The sequence below is a fragment of the Salvia hispanica genome, chromosome 3, assembly GCF_023119035.1.
Source record: "Salvia hispanica cultivar TCC Black 2014 chromosome 3, UniMelb_Shisp_WGS_1.0, whole genome shotgun sequence".
Taxonomy (NCBI): Eukaryota; Viridiplantae; Streptophyta; class Magnoliopsida; order Lamiales; family Lamiaceae; genus Salvia; species Salvia hispanica.
In genome coordinates, this window is record NC_062967.1 from 47,045,604 (window position 1) to 47,069,064 (window position 23,461).

Sequence of the window (23,461 nt, forward strand, 5' to 3'; positions counted from 1 at the left end):
ATACAAAAGCAAAGGTATGATATAATATACTCCTTAAATCTCCAAACAATCTTTTGAACATTCTCCCTATCTTGATTTCTTTTTTTGTTGGTTGATGGTGTGCTGCCCATGTTGCAATACTTAGTACATAGGTGGAAAGTTATTTTTACACATTTTTGCCAAGAACATGTTGAAAATACCCTACTCTATCTGAATTGACTAGATTAGTCCCAAATCACATGCATCATACAAACTTTATTTGTTGACTTCAAATGACATTTGCATAATTTTTCATGAAGTGTAGTTAGAATTTCACTTTTTTAATGGAAAATTATTCAAATCTAATGGCATGTATATTTGACGAGAAGCTATATATAGTACTCCATAGCAGTAAAAGAAGAATTGTAAGCCACCCTATAGATTGCAGAAATAATATCCACAATTATTAAAAAAATACCATTTCATAAAACAGTCTAATATAAAGTGGGGTTACATAATGGGTGACGTAGGTAAAGGAAGTAGACCATATTAAGATATGCCAATTGAATTTAGGAGATTGGGTTTATACATGAAGATGTGGAAAGACAACTTTCCTGAGTTGGCATGCATCCACCACGTCATCACTTCTAACTCCTACATTTGCCAAAGGTCAGAATTGGTACAAAATTTGCCTTTAACCTTACTGTCATATTTATATCTATATCTATTTTACTATGTATATATATCATTCAAAAATTTTAACGTGTATTATGCCTACTATTATAAATACTATTATAAATACTATACTTGATAGAGTATTGCTTAGCCGGGTAGGAAAAATAAAATGTTTAGTAGATCATCTCTCCACGTGCAACTCATCAACTTTAAAAAAATATTTATGTAAAGTTTCTTTATACATGGTGCCCAACTTCCATTTGTCAAAATCAAAATTTGACTATATAGATATTAATTAAAAATCAAAATCAAGTTATCCTTTAACATGTATTATTTATGTTGTTTTTTAAAAATATTTAACGTGAACAATGCCAACTATGGAACATAATTTTTTCAAAACCAATTTTATCACCTATTACATTATATAAGCAAATTAAACTTGTGATCATAGTACTGCATGTCCTTATTGAATTGTAGTTTTTGCAGTTGTATAACTACAGAGAAAAGTATAAAAAGCAAAGCAAAGCACCTACTTTCTGATTAAAAAGATTGTTTAGAAATTCATACTACTATATCTTATCTTCACTTTTCGTATTTGATGACACAAAGCTGACTCATCCATCCAATTCAAGAACAACCCATTTCCCTTTTCCCTTTGCCTACGAATAGATTGTTAACCTAGCTAAGATTATTGCACCAATTCATTTCAAGTGTATTTGATGAATCGATAACGAGTGGAGCCTCAAACAATCCGACAGAAAGTAAAGTGATGGATTAATTTAGACGTTGTAGGGCCTTTCTAAATGGTCTAGTTCCATGTTTGTCTATTTCCTTCCGTTTGCATATTAATCATAGAGAGAGATTTCAGGGACCATCTTATTTCATACTTACCTGGATGGGGTCAATGAGCATCTTCTTACATACCAGGATGGGATCTGATTGGACAAGGCCCGTGTAAAGGCATGCCTTTAATGTAGGCCTAATCGACCACTTGGACCAACCTCAAGAATACAATGCGTGTGTCCTCTATAATGTAGGCTCATGTATTCTTCAAATTCACCCAAGTGGTCGAGCCTATGTCATAATTTATGTTAGAAGACATGTTATCATGCTGGCCTTGTCCCAAATCAAGTACTACTAGGTTGCAATATGTACATAAGGAGTTTTGAATGTGTAGTGAACTCCAATCGGATTGTTCTGAACATAAGATACAAAATAAGTTCATTGCATAATATTTATAAGCAAGGTGTCTGATATAAGATCGAGTTCAATTATTTTATTCCATCCTATTTTTTTTGAGGTTGGCTAAATAACTAATACTTAAAAAGAAAAAAAAAACATACTACAAAAACAAAATTATGATAAACACTTTCCGTGCTTTCAATGAACATCTGTTAACTACCGTCTCGTACAAGAATAAAATGTATACATACAATTGGTATAATGAATGGATTGATTTTCAACGTTTAAAAGAATGTAAAAAATTAATCAAAAAGCCTATTTAAGAAGAAGAAGGTTTGCAGCTCCTCAGCACACAATCCTCCATAAATTGAGTGAGCTGAGAAGAATAGAGTTCTGGTTGATTCCGGAAATGATCCACATGGGGCGTCGAGATGAAGTTACACGCTCTGACCTCGCGCCCATTTCTCCGTTGCTTCTCGATGAAGGACTCCACAGACCCTGCTGGGATCACCTTGTCAGCGGAACTGTAGATGTATAGCTGCGGACACCTTGGTTGCTCCGATGTTAGCAACCTCATCACATCGGAAAGCCTCCTGTGATTTCAAAAAAACAGCATAACAACTCAAAACGCTGTCACTAGATGAACAAGCCGAGCATTGTGTATGCAAATGAAGCAAGCAACGGAATATATAATACACGAATCGAGATGAAATGAAATTAATTAGCAATACCTGTTTATGGAAGGATGATTTAGAACTACTCCAAAGACCTTCTCGAGAAGGAGAAGCAGAGCTGCCTCAGCCATGCCTGGTTTGACCTCGATGGTGGTTCTGTTTCCAATCGTTACCCCTGTCTTCGGCTCAGTACCGGAACCCTTGGTTGCAACACTATTCTTCTTCAGAAAAGCAGCAGAAAAGCCAGAGGCAAAAACCTACAAATATATACAAGGCATGTCAATGGAGGAAATATAATATGAGCTACATCCAATCAAACATCGAAACTCAAGAAACTAAAGCAATCACTTGTACGAAAAAAATGCATTCTAATAGTCCATTTTCTTTGCTGCCTGGCAATAAATTGGTTATTATTATTGAACAAAGATCAACAATATATATATATTTCCACAAAACAGAGGTGACAAGAAAAACCCAATGAAATATCAACATATGTCCGGAAAATGGCATCAATGTGTCTTCAATTCATTCAATTAGACAAGCAATTGTACCTGTGGATCGGGGACCGCAACAGGAGCAGAATCTACAACACAACCTCTAATCTTATCCGCTAGATCTACATCCTTTTTCTGAAACTTCTCCAAAATAACACCATACCTACAAGAAGAGGACAAGATACATCAATATGTTTCTCACCAATCACTTTATATCAAATCACACATCCACAGCCTACTTACGTGAGCCATCCTGTGTTACTAAACGTATGAAAGACCAAATTCTTGCCATGCTCCTCTTCCAACCAATCAGCAAGATGGTCCACCAGCAACTCCACATCGTGCTCAACCTTCCCCCCTACTTGATACCTAAGCACCTCCGACATTGGGAACGTAAACGTAATGGCATGAAACCCTCTCATAGTATACCAATCCGCATATATCTTAAGGTGCTTCTGCTTTGCACCTAACCATCCTAGCAACACCACTACAGTCCTAGACTTTGCAGACGAACAATCCGACTCTCCAGATACATCAATTGCCCTAGGATCAGGCAAATGCCATCTATATAAAACGTCCGATGGCAGTGCTGGGGCACTATACGTATAGGCAGCCGGCTTGGCGGAATTTGCCAAATCGGCTGACCGATATGAATTTAATAAGGTTGGCGACGATGCCACAAAAGAATAATTAGCATTAGAATTAGAATTAACATTGCTAGAGGGGATAGGTATGTGCACATTAGGCACAGGGACTCGAATCCCAGCCACAAACGACAATTGGGATAACCTAGAAACCGAAATTTTCGACACCCACAATGAATTTAGTTCTTCTAATGGAAGGGAAGTAGAAGAACATGAAGGGCTCGATTGTTCTAAGGAAGAACAAGCGTCTGATGATTTAGACGGCCACAATTTGTCATAGCAATCGGCTGAGACAGAGGCTATAGCTAAGGCAGACGCCGCAAGAACCGGCCTTTGCAAGATTCCGGACAACGAACCCATCATCTTCTCACAAATTAATCATGCCAATTTCACAAAAGAATGGGGAAAAATTTAATCTTTACGTTTACAACCCTAGAGAAATTACAAGTTGATGGTAACAAAATCAAAATGTGTTTGAAAAGAATAGATCAAATTGAACAACCCCGCCTCCAATTAAGCAGGGAACAACAACCTGCGCAAGATCAATAATCAAATAGAGTCCCAAATGCAGCAGAAAACAGCGATTGGATTGGCGAAATCTGAAGAGGGTGAGATGAATTACCTGAATTTGATAGAGGGTTTTGTTATGGGATCGGAGAAATTTTAACGACGGGCTGTCAATTTGAATGACAGCCCAAAGGAGAGTAGAATGCGCAGAGTCAAAATTTGTAATGTTCTTCAACGCGTTGTGAAACAAGGCTATTTAAACCGAATTTCACACGTTTATATACGCAAATTTAGGCAATAAACGTAATTAATTCTCTTTCCATTTTTTAAGGTTTGTAAACGAAAGTTATATCCTTTTCCCCTTTTTAAGGTTTCCAAAATTATGTGAATATAAGGTGTGGTGCAGTTGCACGCCACGTCAAGGTTGTGGGCAAATTCCATTCCCCCATAATATCGGAAGGGATCACCTTATACATTTCATAATACATTATATAATACACTAGTAAATATTTAACAAGTGTATCCTATTTTATGGTAAAAAAGTTATTTCTAGACACTATTTCATTAGCTTTCTCACTACTATATCTAATCAAAATAGTTTTATTAAATTCTTGTTAAAAAAATATCACGGTCAAATTTTATTTTTAAAATATATAAATAACAAAAATTTCCCTTTTTATTTCTTTTTATTATATTATGATGTATACTTTTTAATATCACTAAAAGAACGTCACTCTTATATAAAATTGTAATAACTAAAGCTTGACCAAATTTTATGTTTTGTATAGCTACTAGCTCAATATAAAATAAAATAAAAAATAATATAAAATTTTATTATATATATTCAATAAAAATAATTGCAAAATTTTAATAAGTTAAAAAAAGTAGACATAAAGTTGACTATACTTTTTTAAAAATTCGGTCTCATTATAATATAATCAACTAATTATGTAAAAAAAAATTTAATTAATTAAAATTTTGAAATTATTTATTAGAGTATATTATTTTAATAATAGCTATATAAAACATGAAATTTGGTCAAATTCTAGTTAATTATATTTTTTTATAAGATCGGCATCTTTTATGGATATTAATAATTAAATAATCTCAAATAAATTAGAAAGAAATAAAAAGAAAATTTTTAAAATTTTTGGAATCCATGAAAATTTAATCTTTTTATATAAATATTTTGAAGTAAATAAAATTTGACTTATTAAATATTTTTAACACCAATTACGTAACTTCTTGATTAAATATAATAAGCAAAAGTGAATGAAATAACAAAACTATTTTGATTAGATATAGTAGTGAGAAAGTTGAGAAAATAATTTTTAGAAATAATTTTTTTATCATAAAATGGGATACGCTTGTCAAATATTTAGTAGTGTATTATAAAATGTATTATGCAATGTATGAGGTGATCTCTTCCGCCATAATATATGTTCATACACTTTCGTCATTAATATTATTAAATAATTTCAATATTTGTGTTACAATTTACGATATCGATCTCATCGGGATGAAATCACACATTCTTTGTGTTGCAATTTGATTTAGCCATTTAGGAGTGGTTTGACCTCCAAATTTTAATTGAATCACACATTCTTTACGATATCGGGTAATTTAAAAACATGCGTTATGTCTTTTTGGATAATTTGGGTATTTTTATAAACTTAAACAAATAAATTAATGAGTATATATCTCATACTTGGATTCGAATAAAATCTATTAGTGGGCATACCTAAATATTAGTAATAATAATCAGATATTAGTATACTAATAACGATTATTATTATTAATAATTAAGTATTTTCATATTGTCTCACCCCAAACTCTATACTGTTACTAAATCAAATTATGTAATTTAGTAGCAGTGTAGAGTTTGGGATGGAACAATATGAAAAGACTTAATTATTTGTAAATCACAAATGTTGGTAAAGTTTTTGGTTTGTCTTTATCCGTTTTTAATTCAAAATGAAAAATTACAATGTTTTAACGTGATTTTTTATTAAGGCAAATGTGACTTCGTTTTGACCCTACCCTAAACCCTAATTTTATTTGACGATTGAAATTTCGTGATATGTGTTAGACAATTAAAATCCGAAAGGTGTTAGACAAATACATAAAGAAAATTACTACATTTTTCATGATTTTAGAGGCAATCAGTTTTCCATATAAAAACATACTGCGTCACTTCATTTATTTAAAATCTTCGGTAAGAATACAAATAAAGTATGTAATTTTAACTTACATTTCAATTTATTTGGTCTTAAGCAATTGAGATTATTAATAGTACTACTATATATACCAGAATTAGTTTATGGTCGAGAACCTCCCACTATCGAAAATATACATTTTTAGCATCCAAAAATGATGGAAAATTCTGGAAAATAGAATACGGGAATAAGAATTTTATTGAAGAATATAATGTGGATATTCGATATGAGAAGGACGTGTTGTCTTATCTGTCCATAACACCTTTGGAGTTATTATCGATCGCATGAATTGCCACATAAATTAATGAACAATATTATACTAAGATTTAGAGATCGAAATATACTTTTCGAATTTACTTATAATACCATATTATCAATAAGAAAGGCATCCACGAGTGGAACAATAATGTTTTAGTGGATAACCCATCGAAAGTCAATAAAAAATGTAGCGGAGTGCAATTTTTGTCATTAAAAGAAGTGTTGCATGGCATGCTAAATTATGGCGTAATAGAAAAATAAAGATACATTATGTGTGTAAATTGTAATTACTACAATGAAAGAGTACATATATAAGAAAACTTTCACCGTTTCTTTATTTTAATCTATTTTAGCGACAAGAAAATCCAAAAAAAGCATCCTATGTTTTAAAAATTTGTTATTAAAGTTACGTGGAAATTAATAATAACAATAATAATAATACCTTCGTAGAAACGTTACATTCTCACACAAACCAAACCCTCAACATAAATCTCTAAAAACTACTACTCCTATTATTTGATGTTTATATTATTGCGAATTACTTTCCTCAAAACTCAAAACAAAACAACAACATCAAAATCAAAACATCGACAAAAATTATGAATTTTAACAAAACTATATACATCTACCAACACTCGTATCATGCACATATCGTCAATTCTAAATTTAAATAAATGTCATCAGAATTCGAACACTAATAAAGTTTCCCAAGCAAATTATTTCTTGCAGACGTGGCAATAATCTTCATTGCAAAACAGAATTCAGAAAATTGTTTGATACGTTTATTGATACAAATTGTAAATCGACAAGATCCATATCAAAGTATGTTCTAAAATAGGCTATTGGCATGTAAGTAAAATAACCTTCATTGCAAATTATGCACTAAATATATATTTCAAAATTTGGTAACAATACATCCAATTAACTTTGTCTTCATTGTTCCTCTGACGTTATATTCTTTATTGTCTCGCAAAAGTAATTTTAACATCGCGCCATAAATATCATCGCTGTTGAAACTCTCATTTTCCTGCTCAAATGTGACGTCAAAATACGTAGCTTGGAAATTACGACTCGCCTTCAACAACATATATCCATTCTTATAGACAAAAATTTAAAGTTATTGAGGTAAAATCATTAGCTCTATAAATGAAAATTATGTAATAAAGAATGACAAGATAGAACAAAATTTTCGACATCAAAAATCAAATTTTGATTATAAAAATAAAAAATCAGTAACTGATTTTTAATACTTCACCTGACTAATAAGGGGTCTTATTTTCACTCATAATGGAAAAAGCCTATCAAATTGACTTAATCATTTAATTGACAAATTGAAGCCATTTCAGTCTTTCCCTTGTCCTTATCATTTTTCAAGCGGATCTTCAAATTTTTCATTTTGAAAAAATAAGATTGATGGTAACATATAAACATAAATAATGATGTGACACGTACCACATCATTTATATAACTTTAATAGAATCGAATTAGATAGATTCGATGAAACAAAATTCCTTCTAAATGAACCGGATTGACCTAAGAGCATCTTCGAGAGGAAAAGGTAAGTTGAGAAGGTATATTTATCTTCTCAAAAAGGTAATTATACCTTCTTACAAAGTAATGTACTTCAAAAGAAGAAGCTAAATTTAGAAGATAAATAAAAATAACTAACTTTTTACTTTTTCTTTCAAGAAGAGGTAAAGATACATTCTCAAAATGAAAGAATGTATAATACCTCCCCAAATATATCTTCCAGTGGAGCATAATATTTTATCAAGAAGAGGTAAATATGGTAATAGTTATTTTTCTTTATCTCTATTTATCCTTTCCCTTAGAGATGCTCTAATTGGAAAAGAATCTAATGCTGACAATACAAATTGTCGGAATGGTAATTACACTATCGAGTGGCATGAATTTTTTATTTGACACAAGAAAATCCAATTTTTTTGTTTGATCGAATGAGATTCTACTGAAGTTTGTATAAAGTCAAATAAAGTTCATATTCTTTTACTTTTAGCAAATACTTAGTAAAATAAAGCCTAATAGTAGAATAATTGTACTCTAGTTTGATGGGCTTGCACCTTTATGTAAATAATTTGCTCCCCCAGGATATATCAACAACGAGGCTTGGCCCAATTTTGCAGCTTTATAAAGCCCAATTATGAATCGTAAACCTCAGCCAGAATTTCGAATCGTAAACGTCAATCGCATCAATCCGATTCTACGGTGAAAGAGAGTACTACCATTCTCTCTCTCACCACAACAAAATGTCCAATTTTATTTTTTACTACTACTTTTTTTTGTCTATCAATAAATATCTTATTTTAGTTTACTGTATATTTGCAAAGTCACCTCACATTTGCTATAAAACAAACATGTAAAAATAAGATTCAAATTCTACAAACTTTTTTATCCACTTTTTTTTACAGAATCAAGTAATTTATTAAAACATGAGCCGATAAAAAGGATGGGTTGTTTATTATCGGATGGAGAGAGTATTATTTGTACTGATACATAATTTTAATTTTGCAACATGAATATTGCCCTGTATAATCTTTGATTCATCATTCTTATGTTAGAACTTATTTATTCATAGTTTAATTAGAATGGTGCATTCTAATTGAGCTCATTCACATGCAAATACTCGCGTTAAGTAAATCCATTTGTACCTTATAAATCCTCAATTATAAATTATACTATCAATTAAGATTTTAATGCATGGTGCATCCAAACCTGCCAAAATATACCTCAGGTGATTCATTTTATTTGGGCTATAGGAGAAGACAAAGGAGAAAAAGAAAAGAAAACCAAAAACAAACAAAAACTAAAAAAAAGAAAAGAAAAAAGAGATCTAAGTCACACATAGACATGAAACAGTAAGACAATCGAAAAGCTCAGCCATACAATGAGGCGAGAGGCTATCAAAAATCTGATCCACTCTCTTTCTCCATAAACTTACCATATCTCATCACTACTTAATCTTCCACCTCATCTGATTCCCCTGTTGCATTGTTACCATCAATTCCACATCATGGCTTCTGCTGCTCTTTCATCTCTGCAGGTTGGCTGCAGCAAGGGCTTCTCCGAGTTCTCCGGCCTCCGCACCTCCTCCGCTGCTCTCCCCTTCGCCAAGAGGACCAACGAGGACTTCGTCTCCGTCATCGCCTTCCAAACCTCCGCTGTCAGTTATCCTAATCTTAACTAACTTATCTATATCAATGCATTGAAAGAAAATGATGATATTCATATGTTTGTGTTAAAAAAAAAGGTTGGTGGAGGCAACAGGAGGGGAGTGGTTGAGGCCAAGCTGAAAGTGGCCATCAACGGCTTCGGAAGGATCGGAAGGAACTTCCTGAGATGCTGGCATGGACGGAAAGACTCCCCTCTCGACGTCATTGCCATCAACGACACCGGCGGTGTTAAACAGGCCTCCCACCTCCTCAAATACGACTCCACCCTCGGCATCTTTGACGCCGACGTCAAGCCTGTTGGCACTGATGGAATCTCTGTTGATGGCAAGGTCATCAAAGTCGTCTCCGACCGCAACCCTTCCAACCTCCCTTGGGGGTGGGTAACTGCTCCAACTCCTTTGAGCTGATTAGTATTTTTGCAATTGTGTTTAAGTCTCCTCTGTCTGTTGCATTAGGGAGTTGGGCATTGATCTTGTGATCGAGGGAACTGGAGTGTTCGTCGACAGAGACGGCGCCGGGAAGCACATCCAGGCCGGCGCGAAGAAGGTGCTCATCACTGCCCCCGGCAAGGGAGACATCCCCACCTACGTCGTTGGTGTCAACGCTGACGGCTACAGCCACAGCGACACCATCATCAGCAACGCCTCCTGCACCACCAACTGCCTCGCCCCATTTGTCAAAGTCCTTGACAGCAAGTTCGGTGAGATCTTGTTTCATTCAAACTACATTAATCCTCCAACATATCGACCTGATCTAAAATCCTAAATGTAGGGATCATCAAGGGAACTATGACCACCACCCACTCCTACACCGGAGACCAGAGGCTGCTGGACGCTAGCCACCGTGATTTGAGGCGTGCCAGAGCGGCAGCGCTCAACATTGTGCCTACTTCCACGGGGGCAGCTAAGGCCGTGGCGCTTGTGCTCCCCCAGCTCAAGGGCAAGCTCAATGGCATTGCTCTTCGTGTCCCAACACCCAATGTGTCTGTGGTGGACCTCGTGGTGCAGGTCGAGAAGAAGACCTTTGCTGAGGAAGTGAACGAGGCTTTCAGGGCGTCCGCCAGCAATGAGCTCAGCGGCATCCTGTCCGTGTGCGATGAACCTCTCGTCTCAGTCGACTTCCGCTGCAGTGATGTCTCCTCCACTGTGGATTCATCGCTCACCATGGTGATGGGAGATGACATGGTGAAGGTGATTGCTTGGTATGACAATGAGTGGGGATACTCACAGAGGGTGGTGGATCTTGCTGATATTGTTGCTAACAACTGGAAATGATGAGAGGGATTCTTTCTCTATTGTTTGTAGACTACTCTTGTCTCATTTCGAATTTGTATTGCTGAAGCAAACAATTTTCCATCCTGCTTATTACTATATGTTACATACTTCCACTTTTCTTATAAAGATCAACATTTATTTGCATATGTTACGTCTCTTCACTTCCACTCCATGAATGATTCATTCTGTTTTATGTACTAATTTGTTTTGAATATCTGCTGTTTTCATTGCAATTTTATCAGCTGTTTTCTTGTAATACAATTAAAACTTTTCAGATCAGATCAATCACAATTTGTGTTTCATCTTCGAACAATCACATATACGACTAAAATCTTATTTCAACATATGGTCAGTATGATTCAGGAAACGTTAACCGCATGAAAATAAAAATAACAATAAATATAATACTCCTAATATCTACAAAAATACAGAGTAGGCATATACAACTTACCGTTGTTACCAAAGGCAATAGTTTCAACAGGGGCACATTATATCCACAAAAATGCAATAACAGCAGACTGAATTGGACTCTGTATGCATCAGATAAGGCCCCTCAAGAACTTAACTCAGAAACAATCTGCTCATTGCATCTCACTCCGGCCTGCAAAATGAGAACGCGAGTGAAGCAACAATGCTAATTGTTTGAATAATGAAAATGCCATCGAGTCAAATGTTGTCTTCAGCTAATTAAGATCAGATAAGCAGGATATTTATATGAAAATAACGAAATGTGCACAAGAACTTTAAATACTATAAGAAAACATACCAATGGGAATTAGTACTGTTCATAGATATGCAAATTATAGATGGTGGAATTGTATGATTTGCAGGGATAAATTTTCCTTTGGCGGAATATTCATATGATTGTGGTTCAAAGACGAGAAAACCACGCAGCACAAATACGCATTCAGCAATTACATTTTCCTTTCAGATCACAGGAAAAAATTCCTTTCCCCCATGCAGAATGTCACCATTAATATTATGTTCATTCCTTACACTTGAACAATCTCATTTTTCATCCGCCATAAAATGTACAGTAACCTCTTTTGGCTTGCAGCTAAACCAATTGTTAAGGACAGATATAATAAAACCCCGGCTGAATGGTTCCAACAAGAGAACGTAATAGAGGATCTATTTTATATCGCCGAATACTTTACAGATGCACAAAATAATAGAGTCACTGTTACAGAAACAGGCATGAATTTCCAATTACACAACTTGACTCTAGATACACATGGACCAACACAAGATAAATCTCCCCTTGTTCTTAATCCTCAAGTTCTCAACCACTCTAAAGCTAATATTCCCGAAACTAACCATAAATTCACTCCCATCAAGGCTGTATAGACATTGCCACTTGCTTGGCTGGTAATGAAATGAATAATAAACGTAGTGTGATACGTGAGCCCGGGGCACAAAGGAGTCCAGGCGCAAATCCTTATGCCTTGAGAAGCAAGTGGGCTGCACATCTAAGGTGCAGGATCTTTTCAGTCTAGGTATGCACTTTTTCCTTCATTTCTCAACTTTCTTCATTGAGATACAAGCTTACATACGCTTTATTATGTGCAACAAATAAAGGAAATTTACATGAACCCTAAAGAAAATTATGCCTAATACTCTCATAATTTATCAAACTAGTCATAATTAGCACTAAAAATATAGCTTTAGGAGTTGTTTTCTCTGCTTATAATCCTTATTTATCACATCAGTCAGAAAAAGTTCCTACCACAGATCTTTAAATCCCTTCACATGTACTATTAAATCAGCCATAATCATCCACAAATATATTTTCAATCCCCAAAAGCAATTCCAGAACCCCGTGAAGTAGATCTTCAGCATCCAAATCAATCATCCTAAAATAGGATTTACAATATTCTCTAATTTATTGCCCCTGTGGGCTGGCCAAGTTGGTGAGTGGCTATGCCATAATTAAAATCACAAGTTCGAGTTTAAGCAATGCCTCTGAAGTCGGGATACCTTTTGAGCACTCAGGAGTAGCAGCTAGGGGTAATTTGCACTTGTAGGTGTGCCTAAACTGTAGCAATGCTTGAATCTTTTGGTTTGATATAGACCAAACTGTAGCCAAAATTTCTAGAATAGTTATTTTTTCTTGATATAGACCAAATTGTAGCTAAATATTCTAGAATAGTGTTTTTTTCTACTTTAAAGTGCATTCTGAACATAGCACCTGAGGCTCCAGGAGCCTTTGTGCCTTTAAGCTGATGTAAGGTGAAACTTGATGCAAATAATTTTCCTTTAGTGTAAATAGGTATAAAAGTCATCTGAATAAGTAGTTTAGAACACAACCTGGAATGAGGTTGTATATAGGAATAAACTATTCACCCTGCATTGCATACATAATTCATCAACTTAGTGAATTTACCAATCACACGAAAATATTCTGAAACATATATTAGGTGATATAACTTCTAGCATTTCTTGTGATATTCAATAGAATTATTAGATATTCTAAATCTTAGCTTTAAAAATGGACAGATTTCTAAATAAGAGCTAATGAAAGAGTAAACAAGATGAGAACAAATGAACACAAATGTAATCCAAAGTACTACTCCAATATATCAAACTGTAAAAGAAGTTAAACACTACATACCATTTGATTATTGAGCCAAAGAGAAAATGTTGCATAATAGGAACCTTCTCCATAACTTCTACTTTATACATCTTTAGCAGCCCACTGTTGACCTTCTTCCAATTAGGAACACCACTAATGTCATCCAACATAGGTGAATGTTCAGCAAACATACCCTTCTTCACCTTCTTCACAAAAACAACACAGGAGAGATACAAGTACTCGTTACAGAAATTCTCTAATATATCATCATTGTGAATGGACTTTGGCTTCATATGCTTGTGATCTATCAGCTGTGATGACCCAAATATGTATGGCAAGAAATGGTAATCATCAAGTCCCCACACACCATGAGATCCCGCCGGCTCTAAGCTATACGTGATTTGTAATTTTCTCATTAACTCCACGTATTTGAAGAACACTCTTGACACCAAGGCCTGATAATCCTCTTCCCTCACAACACCTAGTTTTGCTAAGCAATACAACCATGCTGCAAAATTTGTCTCATGGCCAGTTCCTATAGAATTAGAAGATCCTCACATCAGTTTTAGCTTTCCAACAGATACTAGATGCTAACACAGAATCTACTAAAATCAACAACTAAACAGATCAATTCATCAGTTAGTAAACAAGTAGCAATCAAATTAAGATGAATAATGGCATCAATCAAATCAACTAAACAAGTAGCAATCCACAAAATTCAAGTTATAGCAGAAACGCATCTCCTACCATAATCAATTCGTGAAGCATTGCCAAATCCATCGGTAAAATACGGCACAATTTCCGTAGCAGCTTCGCGAAGTTGAGGAGGCAGAAACATGAGCATAAAGGCCTCTGCCTCGCCGCTCATCCGCTCGTGCCACAGGCGATACGAGACGTTGCCGTATCGCGCGGTCTGCGGCGCCGGAGGGATTTCGTGGACGAAGTCAGTTAGTTTCTGGAGAATCGAGGCTAGGGTTTCGAGGACGGGGGAGACGTGGCAGGGATCGGAGAGCTTGCGCGATTTGGTGGATTCAGAGAGGGAGACGAGGAAGCCGAGGAAGTTGCGGAAGGAGGGGGAGGAGTGGAAGGTGGCGAGGTCGTCGGGGGAGCGGATTCGCTTAGAAGGGGCGGTGAATTGGTGGGGGAGAGTGAGGGGGTCCACCTTGTCGGCGCGGGGGACGGGGGTGCGCATGATGGTCTCTCTGGTGTTTGTGGGGGAGGGAGGGAGGTTCACGGCGGGGAACCGGATGGGGACGTAGGCGAAATTGTCGGAGGGAGTGGGGCAGATTGATGACTCCGGCCCTTGGTCATGGTGCTCCGGTGGTGCTTCCATTTTGGTGTTTAGGAATGTGACAACATAATTGTGGATTTTATATTTTATCAATCCATAAATATATCGTTTAGTTTGATAGTACAAAGGAAATATCACATCCATCTTATCCAATTAGTATTTCCCATGATAATTATTTTCATCGTTACATTATCCATTTATTTACAAGGATAGTTTTGATTCGTTTCTTGCAATTATATCCATGCACTTGGTATTGCTGTATTGCATGTGTCATCTTCGTCTCTTCGATAACGTTCATCTCTCTAGACGGCTCGGCTTTACCAGCTCTTTCCAACAGTTGTGTACATGAATCATCTACTCTTGTTGCTGCGAGGAGGAGAAAGGCAGCGGGCGTTGACACTGTGAAGAAATTGAGTTAGGAGATGGGGCCGATGTGAAGGACTTGAGTTGGATGGATTGGCACAGAGGTGACATCAGGTATGAAAATGCGAAGTTCAACACTGCAACGCTTCGTGTGACATTTTCTAGCGGCTTTCCAGTGGCGGATAATGACATTGAACATGTAATTTTACATCTCAATCTATGAAATAATTTATGCTTAAAAACGCCTAACTAATATATTTTGATTTTTAATCTTATCTGCTAGGAGTACTAATTTTGGCATATCGACTTTGTAAATGTCAACGCATAATGAGCATGATTCATGAACGGCAGACTCAACAGTTGATCAGTTACAACAACAATATTCCAAGGAACAAATTCTTTGAAATGGACATCAAGAAAATAGTTCACAAACATGATAAACAAAGAAACTATGCAATGGATCGATTAACAAACCCATTAACTTCTTACACAATATTGAGTTGGGGGTACAAGACTTAAGGCAGGAAGAAAGATTCAAACATCTAAATCTCTAATATACTAGATGGTTGAAGTTGTTATAATTTTGTGTTGGACTATCGTTGCATTAAATTTCGATCTTCTCCAAGAACTTGCCCGTCTCACAACCTGTCACACAATCGTTCACTGCTCTGGTGTCTGTAAAATCAAAACAATTTCTTAATATAAATATAAAAAACTCAAAAAAATATTACTATATCAACGCATATGGAGAGAAAGAAAGAGGGAGAGAGATGTAATACCATTTCCGTACTTGGCACAGTTGGCAACTGCACAGCCAAGATTTTGATAGTAAAGTGCTGGAGTTGCAAGTGGAGAAACATAACACTTAACCAAACAATCTATGGCACATGGAATTCTTGATCCAAATATTATGCACTTTAAAATGCATCCTCCATAGCATAAAGGGAAGGTGACTGGTGAAGCTGATGCATTTCCTATTATTATTAAGACCAAATGCATGAATAACAAGGCTGATGGAGCACTGCTCTTTTGCTTCATGATGAATTGAGGGATCAGTATCTCTAATTCTCTCTAAATATTGTTTAGTACAATGTTAATCTGAGTAATTATCCTTTGTTTAAATGCTACTACCTTTTATAGGCCATGCTACTAATTAATGTAGATGGTCAAGACAAATGAGAATTTTTGTGAAAATCTCAATGAGTTTGATTTGGTTAATTTTGTATCAATAAGATGACAAATTAAGTAATTATATTTTTCTGGGGATATCGATTGCTTTATGGATGTGGATTCTCACTAATTTCAATTGCCCACAAAAATACAAGTGAATCATATTCGAAATTGGAAGGAACAATTAATGAAGAATCTGGCATGTAAAGTAATTCTGATCTTGTTTTATGTTTGCTATTTGTATTGGTTTATCTGTCACTAAATCTAGATTCTTGAAGATTATATTTTTTTGAATCACCACTCACCAGTGGATCCCAAAACAAAAAGGAATATTATATAATGATTATACCTTGGAAAAGGAGGAAATGAAAATAAACCAGTTGTTAATAAATGAAGATCATACGGAAATAAACATTCTGAAGTAGTATAGATTTAAAAAAAATTCCCCCACACAGGATCGACCTTCACTTTATTGTACTCCAGTACTACTATATCCCAACTCTGGTGTCTTGTATTAATATAAATTTTTCTTTTTCAGTATTACTAATATACTCCTGATTTAATTTTATATAGTGTTTATTATTCAATTCAGAGATTTATAATCTATTTATATTTAAAAAATGAATGTTTGGGTTGATTATTCCAAAACTACGATATATAGGTATACCAAGGGTCCTATTCTAATGTTTATAGCACTCTAATCCAAAATCAAGACTAAATCTCCACCATTGGATTTTAAAATGAGTGGATGAGATTAAAGCTCACAAAATCTCAATAAATAGTAGACAAAATATCAACAAAAGGGTAATATCGTCATTATGTTATCATGTGATAATTTTCGTGAGTGTTTTTTTATATCAACATTGTGTATTACAAATATCAACAATATGACATTAGAATATCAACATAAGGACAATAAAATATCTAACACATTTTTATTGAGATTGGACATGCATAATATTAAGATTTTGCCTACAATATATTGAGATTTTTTGTTGTATTTGTTGAAAATAGCTGCTTATCAACATGTACGAAAATTGAAATATAATTTATCAAATTTCATCACCCGAACATTGTCGGAACATATGCAATTGAGATCTCGTTGGAATCCTTATTAAATTATCTTTAATTTGATATATTTTTTGCGAAAAAATAATTTAAATTGAGAGAGTTACGTAAATTTAAAGATTTGAGATGATTTTGAGGAGAGAGAAAGTAGTTAGTTATAATTATTACATATAGGATTTAACATTAATACCCTTTTAATTTAATTAATAATTATTTAAATTTAAAATATATTACACTTGACATTATATTAACCACAAGATCTTATAATCTAATGGTTGAAAATTGGTCTCAATTTGGGATTGATAATTAGTTAGCAATTGATGGGTCTTATTCTAATGCTTATAGCACCCTAATCCAAAATCAAGACTAAATCTCCACCATTGGATTTTAAAATGAGTGGATGAGATTAAAGCTCACAAATCTCAATAAATAGTAGACAAAATATCAACAAAAGGGTAATATCGTCATTATGTTATCATATGATAATTTTCGTGGGTGTTTTTTTATATCAACATTGTGTATTACAAATATCAACAATATGATATAAGAATATCAACATTAGTACAAGAAAATATCAACACATATTTATTGAGATTTTTACATGGTTTTATTGAGATTTTTTGATGTATTTGTTGATAAAAATCTGGGTATCTAACATTTACGAAAACTAAAATAAAAAATATCAAATTTCATCATCCGAACGTCGTCGGAACATATGCAATTGAGATCTCGTTGGAATCCTTATTAAATTATCTTTAATTTGATATATTTTTTGCGAAAAAATAATTTAAATTGAGAGAGTTACATAAATTTAAAGATTTGAGATGATTTTGAGGAGAGAGAAAGTAGTTAGTTATAATTATTAGGATTTGACATTAATACTCTTTTAATTTAATTAATAATTATTTAAATTTAAAATATATTACACTTGGCATTATATTAACCACAAGATCTTCTAATCTAATGGTTGAAAATTGATCTCAATTTGGGATTGGTAATTAGTTAGCAATTGATTACATCCCAGCAATTGATTACATCCTGGTATACCAATAATGTTTTATTTTATAATTATAATATTAAAATGTTAACATTATACGGATGATGGGAAGTAAAATTTGGACAGATGATTCCATCTGCTCCTCATGTACAGTTTTCATTAATTAAGCATATATAGTTATCAGTTTGTTAGGATAATTTCCCTTAGCAAGATTTCAGCATCTTGATTGCGATCAACGGAGGAATAAAAGATAGTCGTGAGAGCTTTGCTCGTCGATTAAACCAAGAACAATGAAGATTTGAAATAAAAGCATGAAAATAAAATAAGGTTAATTTTATTTCTGGATTAATTGAAAAGAATACAAGGTCTCCTATTTATAATATAATATTATGGGTGTATTAGGGTCCTCACAGCTCTTTAGTGTTAAGCTTCAAACAGATCACAATCCTTGGATCCTTGAATTAGATGGTTGTGATCAACTACATTATTAATCGGCGTACATTATTAGAATGGAAATCTATATTATTAGAATGTAATGTTACATTATTGGTCGGTGTACATTATTAGAATGAAAATCTGCATTATTAAATGACACATGACATTAATCTAACTATTAGATGACAAAATCGTGCGGTTGAGATTCAGTTGAATATTTGAACAGTATGCATAAAAAGGATTTGAATACATCCCTAATATTATAAATAGAGTAATAATAGAGATATAATATAATATGACCATATCACAGTTCAACGGATGATTCAAATACAGAAAATTAATCGCATGACCATATATTTAGAGATAGATCAACTGAAATAAACAATTCATTGATTGGTGTATCAATCATAAATTACAAAATCACATGGTAAATTAAATAGTGAGACTATAGGTGGTAAAAAATAGTGAGTAATTGAATACCGAAATTTGCACGCATGCTAACTACGAAGCGAAAAAGAAAAGAGAGAGGATATCTTCAATTAACGGCGCTGCAAACCCTTCTTATGATTCCATTCTGTCCGAGAGTTGGCTCAATCTCCGACATCTTGATCATCGCAGTCGCAAAGTCGGCGGCGAAAGTCTTCGGATTTCCACTGTACTGAGACACGATGGCGGCCGTTGATCCGGAGAAGAGAACTTGATCCGACTGCAGCAGTCCCTTCCTCTGCACCAAATTCTTGAAATAGTTGTTGTCGAATGAATTCGGCGTCACCAAATCCAACGCCGCCAAGTTGCTGTCGCCGCCGGTCCGGGGGCAGCCTCGCCTCCTAGTGCTGGCGAAGCCGGCATCAATGTCAGTACCATTGCTATATATCCTCCCACGGAACAAGAAGCATTGGGATTGACCTAATGTGTGCGCTCCTGCATATACCAAATAGTAATTCATTACTCACTTGCACTACACATTAGTTTAATAGTACTAGTTCTTATTATTCGCTTTGTTTTTGGGTCACTTTTAAAAGACCTAAAACTAATCGGGGTTAAACAACAATTATATAGTGATTTCAACTGTCCTTATTCTTTGATGTGGGATGAGTTTGCAATCCAGCAATTTTACTTACCAGATAGAGCAACCATGTCTCTTGCATTAAGACCCTTCTTGTCAAAAGCGTCAATAAGAACTTGAAGGCCCGAAAATGGATTCGGGAGATCGGTGTTGGCCACGGCTTGGTTAGCGGTCGTAGAATCCCTTCTTCCCAGTTTCACGCTCCATGATGGACCACCAACCTGCATACATATAATTTCCAAAAATTAATTTATCATTCCTATACTATCTATAGTAATTTGTATATGCATACTTACAGCAACAGAGGCGTCGCGTGCGGCTAAGGTGAGCACGTCAGCGCAAGAGACAACGCCGGGGCAGGCACGCTCCACCTCGCGCTTAGCTGCCTCGATAACCTCGTATCCTCTAACGGAGTTAGCGTTGGGTCCGGCCGACTTCTCACTTTGGATGATGGAGGTCTCGTCTAGCAAGATCGAAGCGTCACATCCCTGAACGAAGCAGTCGTGGAAGTGGAGGCGGATGAGGGACGCTGCCATCCGCCGCTCGGCCAAAATAGCGCTGCGGATGGAGTTGCGGATGATTGTAGATGCATTGGGGCATGTAGCGTCGTAGAACGTGGCTGATAGTTGTGCTTCGCTAGAGATGATGCCGCTTAGCACCACCACTAGAGAGATTATAGGAACAACAAATCGACCAACCATTTTGAAGAGAGAGTGGATATATTTGATGTGATGAGCTAATTTATACAATTATCGAAAATCTAGTACGTAGTGTTATGAAATTAGTGGGTTGAATTGGAGTGAGGAGAAGAGGTTGATTGGGATGAATATATATAGAGCGAAAAAAGTTGATGTTGTTTGGGGTCTAATGGCTGCAACGCGTATGGATCAATTTAATTAACATGTGTGTTAGTACTAATATAATGTATCTGTGTTTGTATAATTGTACATATGTCTTTCTTGGAATTCAACTATTGGATGTCAATTTCAATAATAAAATGATTTGGGTCAACTTTTAGGAAGATTCTATGAGGACGACATGCAGATAACAAATTATTTGTAAAGTCATTTTACGTTACATAAAGTGCCAAAACTCAAAAAGCATTCCACACAGTAGAACATATATAATTATAATGTATATGTCACATGCATTAATTATATTTTTGGTGATTAACAATAACTAGTTACATGACGAATTCAACACAATGTTGTTCCAATCGAAAATATATTATTGTAAAATGCAAAATTCAACTATTGATATTCTTTGTAGGAATGATCATGAGTACTGTGCTTTGCACCAAATCTAGCGCATTCTCTCAACTTCACATGAATAGAGCACTTGAAGGAACAAATTCTTTGAAATGGACATCACCAGAGAATATCAATTTATGCAAATGATCGATTAACAAATCTATTATTCTTATACAAAAATGTGTTGAGAATACAAGACTTGTTGCACGACAGAAAGATTAAATCATCATAACTATCTAAAACAGATAGTCGAAGTTATTACTCCATAATTATGTGTAAATAAAGGCTATCAGTTGCACTAGTTTTGGATCTTCCATTAGTACTTCCCCGTCTCGCAATTGGTCACACAGTCGTGCACTGCTTTAGTGTCTGTAAAATAAAAACAACTTCTCAATACAAAATATAACAAATTCACAAGAATATTACTATACAGTGCATATGGAGAGAGAGAGAGAGTACCATTGCCATTCTTAACACAGTTGGAAACTGCACAACCTAGATTACGATAGTAAATTTGTGGAGATTCAGTTGGAACTTTGTAACACTTTAGCAAACAATCCATGACACATGGAGTTTTGGATCCAAATATTTTGCACTTTAAAATGCATCCTCCATAGCATAAAGGGAAGGTGAATGCTGTAGCTGACGCATTCCCTATTATTATTAGGGCCGAAAGCATGAATATCAAGAATGATGGAGCACTGCTCTTTTGCTTCATGATGAGGGATCACTATCTAAAATTCTTTCTGTTATTTTTTATAATGTTAATACGAGCTGTCTATGTTTAGATGCCAGCTTTTATAGGTCATATGAATTGATGTAATTGGTAAATGAGTAATGAGAATTTTATGTGGAAATCTCAACGAGTTTGATGTGGGTAATATTGTCTTGAGTAAGACAGCCAATGAAATTAATCATATTTTTTCGTGTGGGTTGATTGTGATATGGATGTGGATTCCCATTTATTTCCAATATCCACAAAAAAGACAAGTGGGTGTTTGAAATTTACAGAAACAATTAATGAAGAATTTCTCTCCCTTTTGTTTGTTGCACACAAAATCTTTATTCATGATCAATTTCTTATGTTTACGTACCCGATGCAATTTCTAACTCTTATAATTAGTTAGAAAAAAAAGTCTTATGATCAACTAATTGTTCATTAGACAAACATTTGCTACACTTGTCAAACAATCATTTAACAAAACTATTTTTGGATCCACAAAACAAAAGGACTTTTGTTTAATGATTGTTCATGTACAGAAGACATTACATAATTTTCACCATGGAAAAGGAGGAATTAAAACTAAAATTAAATAATAAATCAATTTGTTCACTGCTTCTTTGATTAAATAAAGATAATAGTTTTAACAGTAATTCTATAAATTTATCATTTTTTCATTACATTATTTTTACCTTGAAAGTACATTGTATAAATTGCATCTAAAAAATATGCTTGCTAACTATAGAGTAAAATTAACAATAGTTGCGCTCCGATTGAGCGCGGAGCCTGGAAGCGGGTCAAGTAGCAGGCTTGTTCTTGTGCAACGGCGGCGGGGTTGCATCGAAATTGTCCATGGTTGAAAGAAAGTCGACGCAGATGTTATTAGCAGTGGTGGAATCGATTTCCATTGATGCTACATAATCAGGAACAGGCCCCGGAGGAACAGCTAATCCCGCGTCTCTCTCTGTCGAATGTAGATCGCTTCGCTTCCTCACCGACCTTGCCTTCTTCGGCACATCTACAATCCTTGTCTTTCCCGATGATGAACCGGATTCACTACTCTTCTTTGTGTTTGAACTCATGGTTTTGGCCTTATTTTATTTTATCCAATAAACTAATCAGGAGAATTGGTTTTATACTGGCCGTCGATCTCTGACTAGATAAATCTTTGTAATAACTGTACTTTATTACAACGTATATATCTTTATAAACACTAGTACAAAACAAAATATAAGTTGAAATCCAGTCGGAATTCAGTTAGGAAAGATAACGCTTTTATTAGATTACACGCTGTAGTTACAAATCCTAAGTGGCAAATATCTGAGAATGTAGCATTAATTAAATAATTGATTTACTTATTATTGGGCTAGATGGAGTATTTTTTTATTGTGTGTGCACTTATTTTAAAAGTAATCTCTTTGCAGTATCATATAATATACATATGTTTTGTAAGGTTAT

General features: G+C 34.8%; 4 protein-coding genes across 6 annotated transcripts; 1 reads left to right on the forward strand and 3 right to left on the reverse strand.

The window, feature by feature from the left end:
• Positions 1-1,989: 1,989 nt before the first annotated feature.
• Positions 1,990-4,371, reverse strand: LOC125211467 (transmembrane protein 53-like). Its single transcript, XM_048111273.1, has 5 exons — positions 4,250-4,371; positions 3,227-4,159; positions 3,041-3,146; positions 2,547-2,746; positions 1,990-2,408 (listed from the first exon to the last, which is right to left on the reverse strand). The coding sequence occupies exons 2-5, from the start codon at positions 3,988-3,990 to the stop codon at positions 2,135-2,137; spliced, it is 1,344 nt and encodes a 447-aa protein (XP_047967230.1). The 5' UTR covers positions 3,991-4,159; positions 4,250-4,371; the 3' UTR covers positions 1,990-2,134.
• A 5,181-nt stretch (positions 4,372-9,552) lies between these two features.
• On the forward strand, positions 9,553-11,216 carry LOC125212993 (glyceraldehyde-3-phosphate dehydrogenase A, chloroplastic-like). Its single transcript, XM_048113317.1, has 4 exons — positions 9,553-9,786; positions 9,874-10,172; positions 10,252-10,496; positions 10,568-11,216. The coding sequence occupies exons 1-4, from the start codon at positions 9,637-9,639 to the stop codon at positions 11,068-11,070; spliced, it is 1,197 nt and encodes a 398-aa protein (XP_047969274.1). The 5' UTR covers positions 9,553-9,636; the 3' UTR covers positions 11,071-11,216.
• A 172-nt stretch (positions 11,217-11,388) lies between these two features.
• Positions 11,389-15,006, reverse strand: LOC125212994 (serine/threonine-protein phosphatase 2A activator-like). 3 transcript variants are annotated; one of them, XR_007174806.1, is made up of 4 exons: positions 14,390-14,993; positions 13,682-14,177; positions 13,048-13,414; positions 11,389-11,671 (listed from the first exon to the last, which is right to left on the reverse strand). XR_007174806.1 is itself a non-coding variant. In XM_048113319.1 (4 exons), the coding sequence occupies exons 1-4, from the start codon at positions 14,973-14,975 to the stop codon at positions 12,345-12,347; spliced, it is 1,314 nt and encodes a 437-aa protein (XP_047969276.1). In that variant the 5' UTR covers positions 14,976-15,006; the 3' UTR covers positions 11,692-12,344. The 3 variants fall into 3 exon arrangements, 2 of the variants coding, with proteins under 2 accessions (XP_047969275.1, XP_047969276.1); XM_048113319.1 differs by lacking the exon at positions 11,389-11,671 and adding an exon at positions 11,692-12,539 and having other exon boundaries at positions 13,378-13,414; positions 14,390-15,006; XM_048113318.1 differs by lacking the exon at positions 13,048-13,414.
• Positions 15,007-19,336: 4,330 nt separating this feature from the next.
• LOC125212014 (lignin-forming anionic peroxidase-like) lies at positions 19,337-20,818 on the reverse strand. The gene is made up of 3 exons (XM_048112017.1): positions 20,329-20,818; positions 20,088-20,253; positions 19,337-19,887 (listed from the first exon to the last, which is right to left on the reverse strand). Exons 1-3 carry the CDS (start codon positions 20,731-20,733, stop codon positions 19,502-19,504), a joined length of 957 nt encoding a protein of 318 aa, XP_047967974.1. The 5' UTR covers positions 20,734-20,818; the 3' UTR covers positions 19,337-19,501.
• Between the last annotated feature and the right edge of the window lie 2,643 nt (positions 20,819-23,461).

Bases quoted from the DNA above. Each gene is read 5' to 3' on its own strand.
- LOC125212014 (XM_048112017.1), bottom strand. From the start codon at position 20,733: ATGGTTGGTCGATTTGTTGTTCCTATAATCTCTCTAGTGGTGGTGCTA. The intron at 20,254-20,328 runs GTAAGTATGCAT...ATATGTATGCAG, and splicing joins CACGCGACGCCTCTGTTGCT to GTTGGTGGTCCATCATGGAG. The intron at 19,888-20,087 runs GTAAGTAAAATT...TGGTATATGCAG, and splicing joins AGACATGGTTGCTCTATCTG to GAGCGCACACATTAGGTCAA.
- LOC125212993 (XM_048113317.1), top strand. From the start codon at position 9,637: ATGGCTTCTGCTGCTCTTTCATCTCTGCAGGTTGGCTGCAGCAAGGGC. The intron at 10,173-10,251 runs GTGGGTAACTGC...CTGTTGCATTAG, and splicing joins CCTTCCAACCTCCCTTGGGG to GGAGTTGGGCATTGATCTTG. The intron at 10,497-10,567 runs GTGAGATCTTGT...TCCTAAATGTAG, and splicing joins AGTCCTTGACAGCAAGTTCG to GGATCATCAAGGGAACTATG.
- LOC125212994 (XM_048113319.1), bottom strand. From the start codon at position 14,975: ATGGAAGCACCACCGGAGCACCATGACCAAGGGCCGGAGTCATCAATC. The intron at 13,415-13,681 runs GTATGTAGTGTT...TATGCAATGCAG, and splicing joins TTTGGCTCAATAATCAAATG to GGTGAATAGTTTATTCCTAT. The intron at 12,540-13,377 runs GTTGTGTTCTAA...CCTGCACCTTAG, and splicing joins TATATACAACCTCATTCCAG to ATGTGCAGCCCACTTGCTTC.
- LOC125211467 (XM_048111273.1), bottom strand. From the start codon at position 3,990: ATGATGGGTTCGTTGTCCGGAATCTTGCAAAGGCCGGTTCTTGCGGCG. The intron at 3,147-3,226 runs GTAAGTAGGCTG...CTCTTCTTGTAG, and splicing joins AGTAACACAGGATGGCTCAC to GTATGGTGTTATTTTGGAGA. The intron at 2,747-3,040 runs GTACAATTGCTT...ATATATTTGTAG, and splicing joins TTGCGGTCCCCGATCCACAG to GTTTTTGCCTCTGGCTTTTC.